The sequence below is a fragment of the Aquila chrysaetos genome, chromosome Z (genome assembly GCF_900496995.4).
Source record: "Aquila chrysaetos chrysaetos chromosome Z, bAquChr1.4, whole genome shotgun sequence".
Taxonomy (NCBI): Eukaryota; Metazoa; Chordata; class Aves; order Accipitriformes; family Accipitridae; genus Aquila; species Aquila chrysaetos.
This window is the reverse complement of record NC_044030.1, coordinates 196,089-214,090: the sequence shown is the minus strand read 5'-3', so window position 1 is coordinate 214,090 and position 18,002 is coordinate 196,089. Positions and strand designations below refer to the sequence as shown.

General features: G+C 48.5%; 1 protein-coding gene across 2 annotated transcripts; it reads left to right on the top strand.

Annotated features, from left to right (window-relative positions):
• The first annotated feature begins 49 nt into the window (after positions 1 to 49).
• POLR1E (RNA polymerase I subunit E) lies at positions 50 to 17,161 on the top strand. Of its 2 annotated transcripts, XM_030003593.2 has the most exons (12): positions 50 to 349; positions 459 to 562; positions 3,945 to 4,021; positions 6,811 to 6,896; positions 7,650 to 7,705; positions 8,100 to 8,244; positions 10,037 to 10,144; positions 10,630 to 10,726; positions 11,514 to 11,647; positions 12,842 to 12,923; positions 14,543 to 14,674; positions 16,812 to 17,161. In XM_030003593.2, exons 1-12 carry the CDS (start codon positions 286 to 288, stop codon positions 16,969 to 16,971), a joined length of 1,245 nt encoding a protein of 414 aa, XP_029859453.1. In that variant the 5' UTR covers positions 50 to 285; the 3' UTR covers positions 16,972 to 17,161. The 2 variants fall into 2 exon arrangements, with proteins under 2 accessions (XP_029859453.1, XP_029859455.1); XM_030003595.2 differs by lacking the exons at positions 50 to 349; positions 459 to 562 and adding an exon at positions 646 to 848.
• Positions 17,162 to 18,002: the final 841 nt, after the last annotated feature.

Genomic DNA, 18,002 nt, shown 5'->3' with positions numbered 1-18,002 from the left:
TGATTGGGCGGGTTCCGCTTTCCCCGCGGGGGTGGACGGAGGGGCGCCCTCCGCCGGCCAGGCCAGGGCAGGCCAGGCCGCGCGTCCGGGTATGGCGGCTGCAGCGGAGCGGGCCCGGTGGCGGCGCTGAACCGCTCTCCCGCCCCGGGTGTTGCCGCTGCCGCCACCGCCCGAGAGCCGGGCCCTCGTTTAGAACCCCTCGGTGAGGCGGGCGGAGGGTACAGGGTTTCCCGGCCCGCCCCGGGAGGGACGTCCCACCGTCCCCGTCTTTCGCTGTCCTGCGCCATGGCCGCCGCCGCCGCTTGGTGCTACCGCGGGAACCCCGAGGCCGAGCAGCCGGCGGTGCTGGGTGAGGTGGGGGACGGGGCCGGGCCGGGCTGGTGCGTGGGGGCCGGGAGCGAGGGTCACGGCCCGATCTCACAGCTCGGTCTCACGGCCTTTTCTCCGCCGCCTTGCAGTGCAGTTCTCCAACGGTAGGCTGCGGCGGTCCGACTCCATGCGGTTCACCGTCTACCGAAACAAGGATACGGCCCATCCCCGGAAGAAACACCGGAGGATCCTGGTAAGGGTTCGCCCGTGGATCGCTCTCCCGTGGTCGCCTGCAGTCCGTCCTCGTGGGTTTGGGAGCGGCGGCGGCTCCGGTGCACAAAGGGGCCATGGGATTCCGGAGCTTCCCCCGCGGCGGTGGGTGAGGCGCTGACACCGTCCACCCACCGTCGTTTGCCCCGTGGATCGCCGCTTAACGGGGATCGCTGAGCTGCAGCCTGGGCAGCTGCCCAGGACGGGGCCCCGGGGCCTGTCGGCGATGGGGGCAAGAGATGCGGCCAGGCCCTGCCGAGGACACGCGGGTAATTCGCACCTCAGCGGGTGGCGAAGGGTTTTCGCCATTTTTTGCTCTTAAGGCTGCGGTCACGGCAGTTCCTGCAAGTAGGCACTAGAAACTTCGGTCAGACGCACAGCCCGTCTGGTCCCGTTTCAGGGAGACTGCTGTTCCCCTCCAAATTCCAGCCTGCTGCCCGGCTCCAGCTGCTCTCGTTACCGTGTAGTGAGCAAGGCTCAGAAAATCTGCATGGAGCTTTGCTTTGTAGCAAATGTTTTAAAAAATAATCAGAATTTAGCCCCAGTCTGTGTGAGAGAGAGGAACCATTTCCAAATTTCACAAAATCTTTGGGATTTCAGAGGAAGGTCTGGTTCTTAGGTGGGCTGCTGCCACAGCGGAGGTGGGCGTGATGGGGGTTGGGAGAACGGGGAAGCCCTTATCGTTCAGGGAACCCCTTACATCGTTCAGGGAAGCCCTGCGCAGGGGTGGGCAGAGGAGAGCTGTTCCTTTACCCTGTAAAGCCTCTGTTGCTGGCAAGCCAGGCTCCCCACTGAGGCTGCCCGCACTTCTGTGGAGACCCACGCCGTGTCCTTGGAGCCTGGAGAAGTGGGTGCAGGTCCTGCAGCCCCACCGGGTGTCTGGGCACGGTGGTTTCTGTGGAGCATGTCAGGATCAGACTGTGCCCTGTCAGGCTTGGCATTGCGGGTTGACTGTTGGAACAGAAAGGAACCAGAGTAATGCAATATGGGACATTTGGATAATGACATTAAGAGTGATGTGTGAGAGTAACTTTTCCATCAGAACTGAATACGTGCTTATTTGAAAAATTGTGATTGATACATGATTGTGTATTCTCAGGCAAAGGTTGATTTACTGAAGCTGTGTGTGTGTGTCTGTGTGTGTGCACGTGTGTTCGTGATTTATTTTAATAACCGAAAGGGAAATAATGTTTTAAAGTTAAAAGCTGTTACTTAACAACTAGTCAGGTCCATTTGATCACAAAATCTGTTGTGTTATGTTTATGCAGTGAACACAGTGAATTCTTTACCAAAGTTTTTTTTGTTGTTGTCATTAAATTACATTATAAGGAGATCTCTGTTTCTTTCACTGAAGAGAGAACCAAGATTAAAGTCTGAAGGTGCTTTCTGCTGCTATTGTTAAGTTTTACAGCTGCTTACATGCATGATTCACTCAAGGAATAAATGACTTTTCAGCCAAAATCCTCAGGGGAAATATACTGCAGTATGGTAGAAACACAAACATTTCAAAATACGTTTAGGTGGTTGAGCCGTTGTGGTGAGTTGACCCTGGCTGGGTGCCAGGTGCCCAGCAAAGCTGGTCTATCACTCCTCCTCCTCAGCTGGACAGGGGAGAGAAAATATAATGAAAGGCTCGTGGGTCAAGATAAGGACAGGGAGAAGTCACTCAGTAATTACATGGGCAAAAGAGGCTTAACTTGGGGAAAATTAATTTATTGCCAATCAAACCAGAGTAGAGTAATGAGAAGTAAAATCAAATCTTAAAATACTTTCCCCCCGCCCCTCCCTTCTTCCCAGGCACAGCTTTACTCCTGAATTCTCTACCTCCTACCCCCTCAGTGGTGCAGGGGCATGGGGAATGGGGGTTATGGTCAGTTCATCACACATTGTCTCTGCTGCTCCTTCCTCTTCAGGGGGAGGATTCCTCACTCTTCCCCTGCTTCAGCATGGGGTCCCTCCCACGGGAGACAGTCCTCCACAAACTTCTCCAATGTGGGTCCTTCCCACGGGCTGCAGTTCTTCACGACCTGCTCCAGCATGGGTCCTTTCCATGGGCTGCAGTCCTTCAGGAGCACAGTGCTCCAGCGTGGGTTCCCCATGGGGTCACAAGTCCTGCCAGAAAACCTGCTCCAGCGTGGGCTCCTCTCTCCACGGGGCTGCAAGTCCTGCCAGGAGCCTGCTCCAGCGCGGGCTTCCCACGGGGTCACAGCCTCCTTTTGGCATCCCCCTGCTCCGGCGTGGGGTCCTCCCCGGGCTGCAGGTGGAGATCTGCTCCACCGTGGACCTCCCTGGGCTGCAGGGGGACAGCCTGCCTCACCATGGTCTTCCCCACGGGCTGCAGGGGAATCTCTGCTCCAGCGCCTGGAGCACCTCCTCCCCCTCCTTCTTCACTGACCTTGGTGTCTGCAGAGTTGTTTCTCTTACATGTTCTCACTCCTCTCTCTGGCTGCAGTTTCTGTTCTGCAGCAGCATTTTTTCCCTTCTTAAATACGTTATCAGAGAGGCGCTATCCCCATTGCTGATGAGCTTGGCCTTGGCCAGCAGCAGGTCTATCTTGGAGCCGGCTGGCATTGGCTCTGTTGGACATGGGGGAAGCTTCTAGCAGCTTCTCTCCCTGTAGCCCCCCCCCGCCCTGCTACCAAAACCTTGCCACGTAAACCCAGTACAGCCATTCCTGATAGTGCTAGCTCTTTTTTTTAGTCAGTGAATTGCAGTCATTTGGCAGTACTAGAGCTTTAAAATGATCATTGAAAATTACGTTTTAAACTGAGTTCCCCTTAGTTGCAGTGGTGGCTCTGCCCAACGTGTGCCTTTGGCCCAGGCTGAAATCTGTAAGGTTTGTCCTGGCTGGAAGCTTAGAGAAGCTTTGAGCAACTGTGTTAAGGACCTGAAAGCATTGGAAATAGTATCCTATATTGGCTGGCAGAGGCCTGGTCTCTCTTCACTAGTGACTTCGTGAATAAACCCAGTTTCTTTCACAAACTGTTGCTTCTGGATTAAAGTACAGTGGTCAACTTAGCAAGGCATTGTAACCATGGTGACACCCAAGTTTGCTACACTGATAAACTCTAAATTTAAATTGAGAGTCCCATGATTTCTTTACAATGGTTCCTCACCTTCTGGCCCAGTGAAGGCTGAGGTAGAATTACATATCATGGGTAGTTTCAGGTTCAAGAAATGTCTGTCTTTTAAAAATTTTGACCTTATGCAAAATGTACCCAAAATGGGCAAAGTGAAGTTTGCCTACACGTCACTAGTGTCCAATGCCTGGGAATGTAGAGCTTTGTGGCACTAGGGAAAATAAAGTGGATGCAGAGAAGGTTATTCACAGCGCTGTATTCAAGTAATTTTTCTTTGTTTTTCAGGTCTCGGAAACTGAAAGGCTTTCATATGTGGGGAATAACTTCAGCAGCGGAGTTATGAAATGTAACTCCCTATGCAGGTATGGCTTGCTGGCAAAATGGGGGCAGGGACACAGAGGTGGAAGCAGAGGACTTGCTCAGACACAAAGTTCCTGGTAGCCTTTCTTAAAGCTGGCTCAGAAGTTCCCATGGAGGCCATGATTTGAATCAAGAGGATTTTGACAGGAGACTCTAGCACCTGCAGCTGCATTGTTTGTGCACATTATGTCCCTTTGGAAGTTGTGACATTACATACAAATAGAGTGTATTTGAAAAGGTCTTGTGAAGGAAAGCATGAGGAGATGATTTCATGTAGCTGAAACCTAGGAATAACAGCTTTGTTATTAAGAAACTAAGAAATAAAGATTACAAAATCACTAAGGTCATCTGCTGCCACCCCAGAAACCCCTCGGTCATTAATCACAATTTAACTTCAGGGCCACAGCACGATGCTGCTGTGTGAACTAATAAGCTGTCTGTGCCACACACTGTAGAAGGAAGTGTTGGTGAAATCACCAGCCTTTACATGTCCTGGTTAAGAATGTGACATTTGTGGCATTGGGGCAGATCCCACTGGCCTCCTAAGAAGTATTCTGTATGTGAGATCTTTCTCGTTCTCTGATAGAAGAACCACCAAATGGGTGGAGAGCCAATGTGAAATAATCTTGCCTTGTTATACCCAGAGGTGTTTCTTTTCTCCTTTGGTGCGTATTGCTGCCCCTGCTAGCCTACGCAACACTGAAATGCAAGTAATGTGCGTGTCAGGCTCTTGGTACCAAGTGCTCTGCTCTGTAGATCCACTCCAGTTGCCCTGTGCAGTTTGCTCACGTAGCTCATCCCTTCTCTAGTTGGACTGCACTGACCTGATGGTGTCTGACTAGTTAAAGTACAAGTAGGGTGAGGGAGTGAAAAGCAGAGTTGTGTAAAAGTGTTAGGAAAAGGAGGTGCCTTCAGATGTAAGTGCCCTGGTGGTCCTATGATCTGAAAAAGACTTGACATTAGGAAACATTTCTTTACGGAGAAGGTGGTCAAACACTGGAACGGGCTTCCTGGAGAGGTGGTCGTTGCCCCATGCTCATCAGTGTTTAAGAGGCATTTGGACAATGCCCTTAATAATATGCTTTAACTTTGGGTCAGCCCTGAATTGGTCAGGCAGTTGGACTAGATGATGGCTGTAGGTCCCTTCCAACTGAAACGCTCAGCTCTGTAATTCTGTAAAAGGAACTGGTTTCACCTCTGCATATAGTCCACCAAAACATGCTAATACTAATCTTTGTTCTTCTCTCTGAGAAGTGAAACCGGGAGAGCTGGACCTTCATATATGACAGTCTTCAGTTTAAGATGCTGTAGCTGAAAAAAAGCACTAAGGGCTTTTTCTTCTTGAGTTTGGAGAGGTAAAATTGGTTTAATGAATATGTATGATACAGGTATCAATGCAGTATTATTTCTAGGCAGATTTAGCACTCTTATCTCTGAACACTGATTAAGAGATGGTTTTAGTGGCTTAAGTGGTTCTTGCCTGCACCTCTGGAGATCCTGAGCTATGGAAACTAACAAGGCAAGTTAACTGCTGATACATGTTCAGCTTCAAGTATTAGTTTTGCATTAGGTGTACACATGGCTCAGGATCTCCAGAGATGCAGGCAAGAATCAATTAAGTCATTTCTTGCTTTTCTTTCAAGCTTTCCCACCCCACCCTTCTGTCCCTTTCCTCCCACATCTGCTTCAGCTGCGTGCATGAGGATTTCCTCCAGTGGATACATTCCCATAGCTCTTGGCAGCTGTCAGCCTAGAACTGCACTCACAACTGCTAATGTGGGTATAACAGGGAGAAGAAAACACCTCTGAGCAAACAGCCCGGTTTATTCTGAGTGGAAAGTCAGTGAGTCCGCCAAACCTCTGGGCTTCGTGGGACAGCAGGAACTGCCCAGAGATCCTTTCTGGCCAGTGAGGTGCTGTGCTTCCCACTGTACTTGGGCAGCTCCTCTGAGAGCAGCTGCACAGTATTGCCCCCCCTGCAACAGGCAGCCTGTTGTGCAAGGGGGTTTTGTCTTCAGAAGGTGTGTCCTGAGTTTTAGGAAGACGTGTTCTGGAGCAGAGCCAAGTTCAAGCACCAGTCAGAAGGGATCACATGGAATGAACTCTTTTGGGTGCATAAGAAAATGGTGCAGTTGATACCCTGATCTACTTCAGCCAAGGGTGACATACTGCCTGTTCCTGGTGGGTCATGAGACATGGTGAGGAGCAGCACAAACCATTCGGGCTTGCCCCTCTGAAATGTGGGATGAAAAGGAATTTACCTGAGAGAAATTATCCTATTTTAGAGACAGCAAAGTCACGTTTTTGAGAAGCTGTGAGAATTTAAAGTGACTTGTACTAAGCAGAGAACTGGCCACAGGGAACCCACGTTTTAAAAACACAGGAAGCTGCATAGAAGCGCTGAGAAACCAAGGGCCCTGACACATCAAAAAAGACAAAAGAGAATAGCAGCTAGGACTCCAGCACCTAGACTTCATCTGTGCATTTTGGAGCTAATTTAGTTGTCTTAAGACTTCTACATTTACTTGGAGCAACAAGTCTTCGTATTTTTTTCTATGTATTTTTATATATATACACATACATACATAGTGTGTGTATATATATATATATGTGCATGCCTTGGAGGTAACTTGTTTTATTGTGACATTCTGAATGCGCTTGGAAAACTTGCATTTGCAAGGCAGAAGAATTGGCAGGGGATGGGGACTACACATGGTTCTGCACCATGTATTTTAAAACATCGCTTCCACTGGACTGTCTTTCACTAATCATTTGCCCCTGTTCTCTGCAGGTATTTTGTTGGTGTGTTAGACAAGGACTCTGGGCAAATGGAAGTCTATAATGCTGAAATATTCAACATGCAGCCCTTGCTGTCAGGTAGGAGGATACTATCTTTAACCCCAGCACCAGAGTCACAGCATGCTAGACCTGTGTATGCATTCAGCTGTTGACTGCCTGGTTGCTGACAGCAGCTCTCTCTGTTGTCTCCCTGTTTGCTCTTTCATCCTCATTTCTGCCTTACTCCCTCAACATGGAGGAAGGAGGATACATTACACTCTCCTTTTAAGGCACTGCGTGATGTGAAAAACGGAGGGAGAAGGAAGCAAGGTGAAATTTAGGGTTGAGGTTAAGCAGAGAGTGTAGCGAGTGGGAGAGTGGCAGTGCTGGAGTCAGTAAGAAAGTTGTCACTGTTCAGAATAAGTGCAGCCTTGTCTAGGTTTGCTCTGCTGAGGGAAGCCTAGAAATTGTCAGGTCAACGGGCTAGATCACTAAAAAACAAAAAAGCTTTTCTTCAGCAGAACCGCTTTTTGTTAATGAACCCAGGAGGCTAATGCAAACAATTCGGTCTTTTGGGAGCTTATTTTTTCCCTGCGCAGCAGGGCCTGGGTATTGCTGCAATCCATGTGTTACACTTGTAGGCTTTATAGCAAAATAGGCCTGCCTTTCATTTTTTGTTCGAGGTACATACTCTTGTATTCAGTGTGTTCTTTAATTGACAAAGTCCTATGGAGGAGATCTTGAAGTGATGTGCCAAATCTTTCAGTAATGGATTAGAGCTAAAGGGGTACTGAATACCCGTCCTGTCCCGGCTGCTGCAAGTCAAGCACACTAACTTTCATTCTTTTATAGATAACTTAATACCTGATGACACGAAGGATTATCAGAATAAATCCTACAGGGAGAAGGTAAAGTTGAAACCCCATATCATATTCTACTGGGATTATCCAGCTAACACTGGCAGATGATACTTGTCTGAGACTGATGTTTGGTTTACTGCAGGGTAAACCTCTGCAGGTTCAGCACTCTCTCTGTGCCTTGGAGGTCTATGAGACAGTGCATTATTAGTGCCTAACTTGGCAGTATTTTCATAATTATGTTAGGCTTGATTACAATCCCAGTTACTTCCTGCCCCCTTGCAGATCAGTGCTTGTTGCGTGGTTGGGCTGTGCCCAGTGAAATGTTTGAAGTTTTCTTGGAGAATGTGAATGTGGAACAAGTGGTGGTTAGCTGAGTTTTCCTCTTAGGTGCAAAGTGTCTTCACTTCAGCAGTGTGTTTTCATTTGCATCTCTCTTGCACAGATGGATTTGTGCATTGAGGCCTTTGGTACCAGCAAGCAGAAGCGAGCTCTGAACTCTCGGCGAATGAATGCGGTGGGCAATGATATTCTGAATACAGCTGTGACAAAAGCAGCAACAAACATTATAAATGCAAAGGGAGTAACAGGTAAGAATACTGTCTCAGGGTTTAATGAAGGCAATCAGAAGTGCCTTTTTCTGTCTGTTCCTTGCCAAGTACGGTAGGAAGAAGAAAGGGGTTTTCTTTGAGTGACCAAGGAAGCAGCTGGTCTAACAGCTGAGAAGGGCACGTGTGGAGGAACTCGCAGATCTTTGTGGTGGAGAAGGAACTGCTTCCTTCTTATCCTGCTAGACTTAGTGTGGGAGTTGCCTGAATGAGGGTAGGTCCCTGTGGCATCAGTGTCTGTCCCTGCCCATTACTGGGAACTCTTCTGGGAGTCCCTGGATATCAGTTTACTGGGATAAAGGCAGTACATTCACCTGGTCTGAACTGAGAAGCTGAACGTTCGCTGAGGTGAACTGTACCCTGGCTTTGCAGTGTCATGTCTATGGAAGATGGTCCGTGCCCTAAACCAGGTCACAGCTCCATCAAGTGCCATCCCCAGAGCTGTTGTGAGCCAGGCTGATGGACTTAGGCTTCTGCTATGGAGGGGCCTGCAGCAAAGAGGAGTCTGCCGTGGCCTTAGTTACTGTCACTACTGCAGGGAATGTTCACTGTCCAAAGCATCACACTGAGGTGATGTTTCAAGGAGAGTTGATAACCCCGCTACTGAGTGCTGGTGAGGCTGCATCTGTATTATGTTGTCCAGCCTGTGCCACCCCCCTTGGCCCCTGCCCTGATCAGGAAGGACAGACGTGGAGAAATGAGAGATGAGTCATGGCAGGGCAACAAGAACGGGCAGGGGCCTGGAGCACACAACTGACGAGGAGAGGAAGAGGGAGCTGGGCTTGGTTAGTCTGGCAAAGAGGAAGCCAAGGAGGATCTAACAGTAGCCCACAGCTCCCTGAAGGGCCGTCAGAGCCAAGACTTCTCAGCACTGCCAGCAAGAGTCAACAGCACAACTTGCGGTGGTCCCTGGGCACGGGGAGGTCCAGGTGGGAGACTGGGGGACCATTCTTGCCTTGGAGGGTGGTGCACGCCTGGGACAGGTCACAGAGCAGTGTGGGGTCACTGTCCTTGGGGGTTTTCAAGCTTTGGCATGACAAAGCCAGGGCTGCTCTGATCCAGTGCTGTGGACAGCCCTGTTCCAAGCAGGATGTTGGACAGGAGACCTCCAGAGCTCCTTTCCACCAGCACTTTTGGGATTCTGAGTTTCATTGGCTATGAATGGGAGAGATGTCTGTTGACTGTAGAACCCGTCAGCTTTCATCCCTTCTGTTCCAGGTTAGATGTTGACTGTGCTCTCAGAGCTGCTTTGGGCCAAGTGCATGTCTGGTGGAACCCAGGGTGCCAAACCCTTATTCTGCCCACCCTGCAGGCAAGAGGTGCAGCAGCAGCAACCACTTTTCTTGGTGCACTTCTTTCCTGGATTTTTCTCTAGTCTGGAGTGGCTTTTCTAAATTTTAGGAAGCAGAAAGGTCTTGGTAGAAGTGATGACACCAATCTAAAACCCAGCGTGCTGAATACATAGCAGGCGTATCAGAAGCTCTTGGCCTTTCTGTGCCTACTGGAACGCTTTCTGTACAGTCAGCACCTACATGTGGCAGTAACAAAACAAAATAGGGAAGAGCTGGAGCCTTTTCCTTACTACTGTCCCGAGTGAGATAAACTGAACTGGAGTTAAATCTTTAAAACTCCAGCTGTGATTAAACTGGTGTTTACCCAAGAAGCACCATTGAATAGACTTGTGTTTAAAGGAAGGATTTGGGTTGTGGTTATGTTCTCTGTGTTTTTGTTTGCACGGTCCAAATACTTTCTTCTTTCTTGCTTCCCTCCGAAGCTTTGACCCAGGATGTGGCCCAAGATGATGTACCGAACATCTCCATCTTCCTCCCACCATGTAATGAAGATGCTGACAAACCAGAAGATGTTTACAAGTTTGAGGACAGTATCTTTTTCTGTGGCAGAGTGGTTTCCCACACCTGTAAGCCTCGATGTCAGTGGTCTGGCATGTGAGAGTGAGTGCTGCCAGGCGTGTGAATGAGCCTAGCCTTCACCCCTCATGAGCCAAAAGCTGAGAGCAGGGACATGCTGTGTTGAGATTTTTGGACCTGCAAGTCTCATATTCTGCCTCTTTCCTACAGAGAGCAGGATGCTGTGCCTTCCTGTTGGCAGCAGTTTGACTCGGAATGGTAATTAGGTCAGCCATGCAGGAGAAGTGACTTGTCACAAGTCACAGTCCTTTTAGAGACCTTTGTTATTGGCCAGCTTCCAAGTCTTGTTGTTATGTCCTGCCCATTTATAATTTCCTTCCCTCCTTCCCTGCCCCACAGCTCCTAAAGCAAGGGTGGATAGAACTTATCGCACTGCAGGCTGTTCAGACCAGAAGGGAGAGCAAAGGCACGCTTGTTCTTTTCTTTAAAATCCTTCTAGTTCTGTCCCCAGCAGAGTATGAAGCATTGCAGGTTCCAGCAGCAGTCTTTGTTAACATCACTCCAGAAGAAATCACCAAGAAAATGGAAGATAAAAGGTAATGCTGCTGCAAACGCCCTTGTAATAGTTGAGGTGGGCCCTGTGAAACTGTAGTTTTTCTGCGGGGCAGGGTGATTACTGCTGCCAGCTCCACTGTACCTAGGCTGATCTTTTCGGTGCAGAGGGAGGACATTTGAACCAAGTATGGCTGAGCAACACCTACTTTAGGGAATGTGGGGTATAGTTATATACAGGTGAGGGAGTCACGTGCACAGCAGCATGGCTGCCCGTTGGGGAACTGATTGCAGAGGAAAAGAGTGGAGAAATCCAAAGTGGGGTCTGAAGGCAAGTGCCTAGAAGATGGACCACAGAACTGTGCTGAGCATGGTATGCCCATGGCTGGGCACTGTCCCAGCCAAGTACTGACTTGCTGTGGAGGTTGCTGTGGCTTGGCAAGCTGACATGGACATACGCTTAGAGCTGTTAAGCCATTGTGCTGAGGGGCTGAAGTAAACAGTAAAAGCACAAACCGCACCTCGTTCCCTGTGCTTCCTGTCTGCCTTTGCCAAAGTAGAAGTGTGTCTGTGTGCCACTTTGAGAGCCTGCAGTTTCTGCAGTGTGGGGACCTTCTTAGTAGCTGCACACTGAAGGGGGCTGGCTGAACATGGTGGGCATTGACAGGAAAATGTGCTCACAAAGCACCCTCCTGGGCTATGCTTTATAGGTGTCCAGGGAACTCTTCTCAAATAGCTGAGCATTGAAGTTAGAGGTGTGTCCTGTCCTCCTGATGATGTAAACTGGTTCCTGGTTCTTTGAGGCTCATCCTCCCCCTCTCTCTCCTTCAGCCATTGCTCCTTTGTTTTAGAGGAGCTGAAGTTCCTGCCTGCTGATGAGAAGAGGAGGGATCACAAAGCCCGATGCCTCTGGTTCCTGGACACCCTTATTAAGTTCAGCCAACTGAAAGTGATCAAGAAGAAGCGTAAGAGTTTTCAGCTCCTCCACTTTTAAGCTACGTGCTGGGTCTTGGTTTGTAATTACTGCAGTAGAAAAGAGTACAGCTGCCCAGAATGAGCTATGTGATCAAACAGCTAGCTGCAGCAGTTGCTTTCAGCCTGTTTCATGGTGAGGTTGAGGATCTCCATGTTGTTGAGGGTTGTTAGATCTGTGTCAGCTGGGAGATGTATGTCTAATACTTTTTGGTCTCTTTGTAACTGCGGTGCATCAGGATGGTACCATGAGATCCTCTTGGTAGGAGACAGGGTAGCTTGGATTGGAAATTTTGAGATTCTTTCTAGTTTATCGATAGTTCTGTAGTTATAAACATGTTTTACATTTTCACACCTTAGTCCTAAGCCAAGAAGCTGGAACTATCAGCTCTCTCCCTCATCCAGCCTCCATATTCCAGGTGCAAGAGGCATACAGTACACAATACATCCTTTATATCTCTTTTTGTGCTTTTGAGAATGTCTTCGTCATCCTTTACTTAGTAGCTCAATGTGTGAATCACAGTGATCATACTTCCATTGTATTCAGGATCTTGCTTTTAAACTGACAGGAACTGCTGTTCTCAAAAGCACTGCACAAAATATTTTGGCTGAGGTATTCAAGACTTGCCATCTTCCATAGACCTTGTGTATCTGAGTCTCCTTGTCAGTGCTGAAAATGTCATTGTTAGCATTTTCAATGGCAGTGGGGTGATGGAGGAGCAAATGGCAAGCCTGGCTGTAAATATCCTCCTGCATTGCTGGAGACGCAGGAGTCGCCCCGTAGGACTTAGTCAAGAAGGATGTAGAAATGACTGGTCTTGGTGCTTGTAGGAATTTGTTAGTGTGGTTTCAGTTTTAATATTTTGTGACAGGACCATCTATTAAAAGGCAGGAATCTATTAAAAGAAATATATGTGTAGGCACACATGCACGCATTTTGGATGGTGCGGCATTGAAGTGGGAGATCCCATTTGTAAAGAAAATAAAAGGTGTTAGGAGCCTCTCTTAGACCTGAAAAATGATGAAACCTAGAAATCAAATGCCTAGGTTCCTTTTAGGTTCTCTTATGTTCCTGGAAAGAGGTGATAAGTCATGGTAATAAATGTGCTATTATGATGGCTGGAGGTGGGCAGTACGAGAAAGAGTATGTGTTTCTTATTCCACTGCAAAACCCCTTTATGTCCTAGATCCAATGGGTCCTGAATGCCCACACATTATTTCCAGGAAACTCATGAAGAATTTCACTTCACTGACGTACAACAATGGCAGGTAAGGAACTATGTTTGCTTTGATGTTCTTGAGGCAGAGGTACAGCAGAGTTTAGCTTGAAGGGCCATGGGCACATGATCAGGAAACCTCCTACCAGAATGGAAGATAGCAGTAGCTTCTCTTGCTTCACACCCCAGCCGTGGGGCTGGTGGTAGTCCATTTTAGGGAGTGCAGGTCTGAAATGTGACTGGGAAAAGAAGGGTCATGTGTGCAAAAGCAAGCCTGCACCTGTGGATTTAGCTAGCGTGACCAAATGAGGTGCCCAACCATCTGCCTGACCATTTCTGGGTGCAGGATGGCAGAATGGGTGCTTGCTTTGCAGCTGATTCTCAACTGTGCGGCTAAACAGGCAGCTGTCCACACATACGTTTTCACTGTGAACCAAGGCACCTGACAGATGGATGCGTCAGCTCTTCCACCGTCCCAGGGTTGGTCAGGACAGGTAGTGCAGTGGCTAAATAAGGGTGCTTTTTTACACTCACATATTTTAATTAGCATAACAGGGGTGCTTTTACATGAACCTAAGCATTACTTGACTTCTTTGGATTCTCCATTGAAACCTGCACAGATAAAACTGTGTAAAGATTTGCACCGGTTAACTTGCCCTGGGCTGAGACCCACACCATTGCACCCATATGGATACAAGCCAAAGAGTTCTCCCTAAGCTTTGCCCAGGCATTACCCCGCCAGCAGCGACAAAGTTTGGTATAGTAAGGTAGGGTCTGGTCCTGTCATGGAGGTTAGCCAGGAGAAGCCAGTACCCCATGACGGGAGGAAAGGTTGGGAAGCTCCTGCAAGGTCCTCCTTTCCAGCAGTGTCAGAGCCACTTGTGTGGTGCTGAGTGCGGTCTCACTGCAGGGAGGGCCTTCGGCAGCTGTTGGAGGCTGCCTTTGACCAGGTGGCCCTTGGCTCCAGCCTTCAGATGGATGCCACTTACAACTAAGCAGTTATAAATCTGGATAAACATTTTCAGTAATTCTGTTGAGTGGAAGCACCAAAATACGGGCAAGAGTGAATAGTATCCTCACTCTTGCCACAGTGCCTTCCCCACACTCGGGCAGCTAACAGCCTCTCTGCCTAGAAGGGACATAATGCTGATGCTCAGCTATTGACAGCTGCACTGCTGCTGTTAATCTGATGGGAGCAGAGAATTTGAGTCCAAATGGGCCAGCTTTTGTCTGAAGGCTCAAACCAGTGACAAGCAGTCAAATGCTCCCAGAGGATTGCCAGCCAGGGATCTGCGTTGTGGGGATTGTGTTTTTGAGGTGCTGTTAGTAGTTACACTGAATGCCCTCAAAACAGCTTCCCTTTGCCTTCCTCCGGCAAGGGACCAGTGTGCCGAAGAGACTGAAGTGTCATTAGCTGGTGGTTTTGTCAAGGCTGCATAATGATAAACAGCCTCAGGGGCCTGCACTTCTGAACAGAAACGGAGGCATGTGAGGAGGGCAAAGAAGCCTGTTAGGCCCCTGTGATCAGAGGTCTGTGTTGCTTTGAGCTCTTCTTTGGTGTCTAGCAAAAGTCAGTCCTGTCTAACAGGGGCTCCAGTTCTGTCTGCACCTCATGGGGATTGTGTTTGGGGTTCTCTGACACTCCACATCTCGTGTTCTCCCTCTTGCCAGTGTCCAGAATTTAATCTCTGCATCAATGAAGGCTAAAATCATAGCATACGTCATTGCATTGGCTCTGCACATTAACAACTTCCAAACAGACCTCACCGTCCTGCAGAATGACATGAAGCTCCAAGAGAGCAGGTGAGTCACTGTGTTTGTTCACACTTGCTGAGTGAAGCTGTGATCCTCCTACGAAGAGCCCCTGAGGAAAGAGCTCTGGAGCCTCTCTGGCACCTGGGTAATACCGTAATACCTGGTAGCGAGTCCCTTTTGTTGTAATTGGGCTCTGTGAGTGTGTTCAGCCTTTATTTTGAAGCCCTGGTGCTCATAAAGGAGGGTGGTTATACATTTCAAGCTTTGAAAGGGCACTTGCCGCAAACAGTTCCATCAGGTGCATCAAGAGGCTCTTCAGCTATTCTGCAGGGAAGGAAACAGAGGCAGGCAGCACTGAAATGGCCAACCAGTGCAGGTTCCAGGACAAGACCTATCCACTGCCACCCAGCTCTGTTTCTTGCCTGACAAATCACATCTTCACCTTCCTGTCCTCTGTGCCCCTTCTGACGAACTTGTGGACTTTTCAGCAAAGCACCATGGGGAGAGGTTGTAGGCAGAACTGCTGGCCATAGTATTTGAAATAAGGTGAATGGGTAGAAAACAGCTTGCAGAATAAGCTTCAGGGCAAACAACCCTGCTGTATTAGCTTTTGGGGGCACTTGCTCCCCTAGACTAATTTTCCACGGAAGAAGACATGTCTTGCATCTGCTGTTAGCTGCAAGACCTGCTTTTCCCAGCAGGTGTCAGCCGGAGCCTGCTGCCAGCTCCTCTGGCTCTGTGAGTTCTTCCACTGCAGTTTGTGTTGTACTGTGTCTCCAGCCTCTGCAGAATAAATCAGGAATTGATCGGAACTGCTCAACCAGTCCACTGTGCTTGCTGGGAGACTTTCCAGCAAGCATACAGCAGCTCAGCAGGCAGCTTGTTAACACTGTCTGGGAAGGGGTCATGTGGCCCATTAGTGACTGTTCAGCCATGCTCATTAGTATCTCTCTCCCACCCTGTCCTGTTTTGTGGGCGATAGTGGTGCCAAGGACATGTGCTTCCTAACTCAGTCACATTGGTCTTTCTTAATAGGATTGCTTAGTGGTCGTGTGGCTGGGTAGGAACTATGGAGGCACACAAACCCTTCACTGCAGCTGAAAAATGTTGTGGACTATCCTAGGGTTTCTGGCTGAGGGATGTAATGTTAAGGTTTGGTGACAACAGGAAGTTTTCACAGCCTGTAGTCACCTCTTGGTTTTGCAAGCTCCCTAGTCAGCCTTGATGCAATTACTTCTGATTTTGCCTCCAATTATGCTCTTTATTCTTTGATGGATACTAGTGGGTTTAACAGCAGTGTTTGCTGTTGGTTTCCATCCATTTTTTCTTTCTTTTTAAGCTTTTTAAGGAATCTATGTTGGTTTTCACAGTTGATGCCCAGTTTTTGTTCTTAGCTGCTGTACTGGAGCTGGGAACACAGGGCATAGGATGCCGTTGAGAAAAGGGTGGAGGAGGCTGGGACCTGTTGGAAAAATTGGAGAGACACATAGCCCTGAGCCACTGAAGAACCCGTCCCAACTGAATCTGTTTGTATTTCAAAGATAATAAAGTCATCTGGGAGGATTCTGGGACTTGTGTGTTCTCAGGACACCAGCTGAGGCCGGGACACCTCCTTCCCCGCTAGCTTTTCTTCAGATGCACTTTGTTCTCTCTGTTTGACAAGCCTCCAGGTGTGTTCTGGGTTGCATGTTGTTGCTCAAGCTCTTCACACTACACATCTCCAAGCCCCTCTTCTTAAGAGCTAAGGATGCTGAATTCTAGTGGCTAAGAGGAGATGTTCTTGCTGTACTAGGTTCCATTCATCATACCACACATGGGAGATGAGTACACTGGGAAGCAGCAGCTGGAATAATGCCTGTTCTCTTCACAGGTTTGTGGAGAGCAGCATTATTTTTTTCTCAAGTCAGCTGGCCATTGAATAAGGCAACATGGGTTTGGACTGCTGTCCAAGGTGGTGGTGCACAGCTCGGTAGCATTCTAGCCTCCTCAGGAAGGCTGTACCTTGTAGTCTTTGAATACCTTCCAGCTTCTGTCTCCATGGTATCCTTGAGATCCCGGGAACACATCCTGCTTGCTGGTGCATCCTGGCTTCTCCCCTGAGGCAAAAGGCTGTTGATATTTTGTGCAGTGTCATGGTACAGAAGACTTTTGTGCCCCACTGAGACAGTGTTTCTCTATTTTCCAGGATGATGGACATTGCAAGGGCCATGCGGTTGAAGGTCTCCAAGGCAAAGGGGCTGCTGGGACTTGAGAATGATCAGAACCACAAGCTGGGCACTCTCTCTCTCCCCTTGCCTGTGCAGAAGTCATCGGGGAACCAACGGAAGCGCAAGAAAATGAACTGAAATGTCTGGGAGGTCTGAGCAGGGGCAAAACAGTTCCTTTCTCAACTGCCGTTCTGCACACAGAGCGTCATGGGGATGCTTTTGTCTGTTGGATTTGGCTGTCCAGCATCAGCACATGACCTTGCTGAAACCCTGTCTCAAGGCTGGGTTGGAACAGATGTTCAGCTCATTAAACTGCTTCTTTCTTCTATTTATGTAGAAAAAGCTATGATAAAACCTTCTTCTTTTTTCCTGTCTGTATGAGGGGAGAAAGATGTAGGTTGTGCTGGAGCAAGAGAACATGGTTGGAAACTGCAGGTCCTCCACTGACTACTGTCTGGTTGGTGCTGGCAATGACCTGTTGGCCTGCGGCCCATTTTACCCCTTTTTCACACATGCAGGGTAGAAGGCATAGAAAGAGAGAGACTAAGCAAACCATTACTTACACACAGCTTCTTGGATCCAGGTGTGTTTGTTTCTCTAGAGTTCCAGTGTAATTCTGTGTTCAAAAAGTATAAAGATGCAACACAAAATATTTCTGCCACTTTTCCTATCCTGGCTTCTTGCCTGGAGGAGGGAGAATTGTGCTGACTCAGAGCTGGTTCATCTTCGGAAAGGGTGATTAGTTTGAATCCACAGCTGTGGATTCCCAGTCCTTGGGAGAGAGACTTTGGGGCTAGTTCCTCTGCGTTTTCACTCTAGTCCTGGGCTTCTGGGCTGTAAGCCTCATTGCAGGTGTTCATTATGCAAGGTTGTAGGAGTCCGGGGCTTGTGAAAAGCTAAGGATCGCCTCCAAGAGAAAAAGCTTATGTGAAATAGGAGCATGGGATGTCAAGAGCAGTCTTCTCTTTGAGGTCTCTGCTTCAGATAGTAATTTGTGTTTAGTACATCATTTTGGGATTTAAGGGTAACTCCTTACAAACCTTAATGACCCGCTATTCTCAGCTCTCATTAGAAGTGACACAAACGTCCAGTTTTTTGGGTAGAGGATAATTAGTGCCATGGGAATTACAGGCTGCAGATAATCAGTGGGAATGTTTTTATCACGGAAT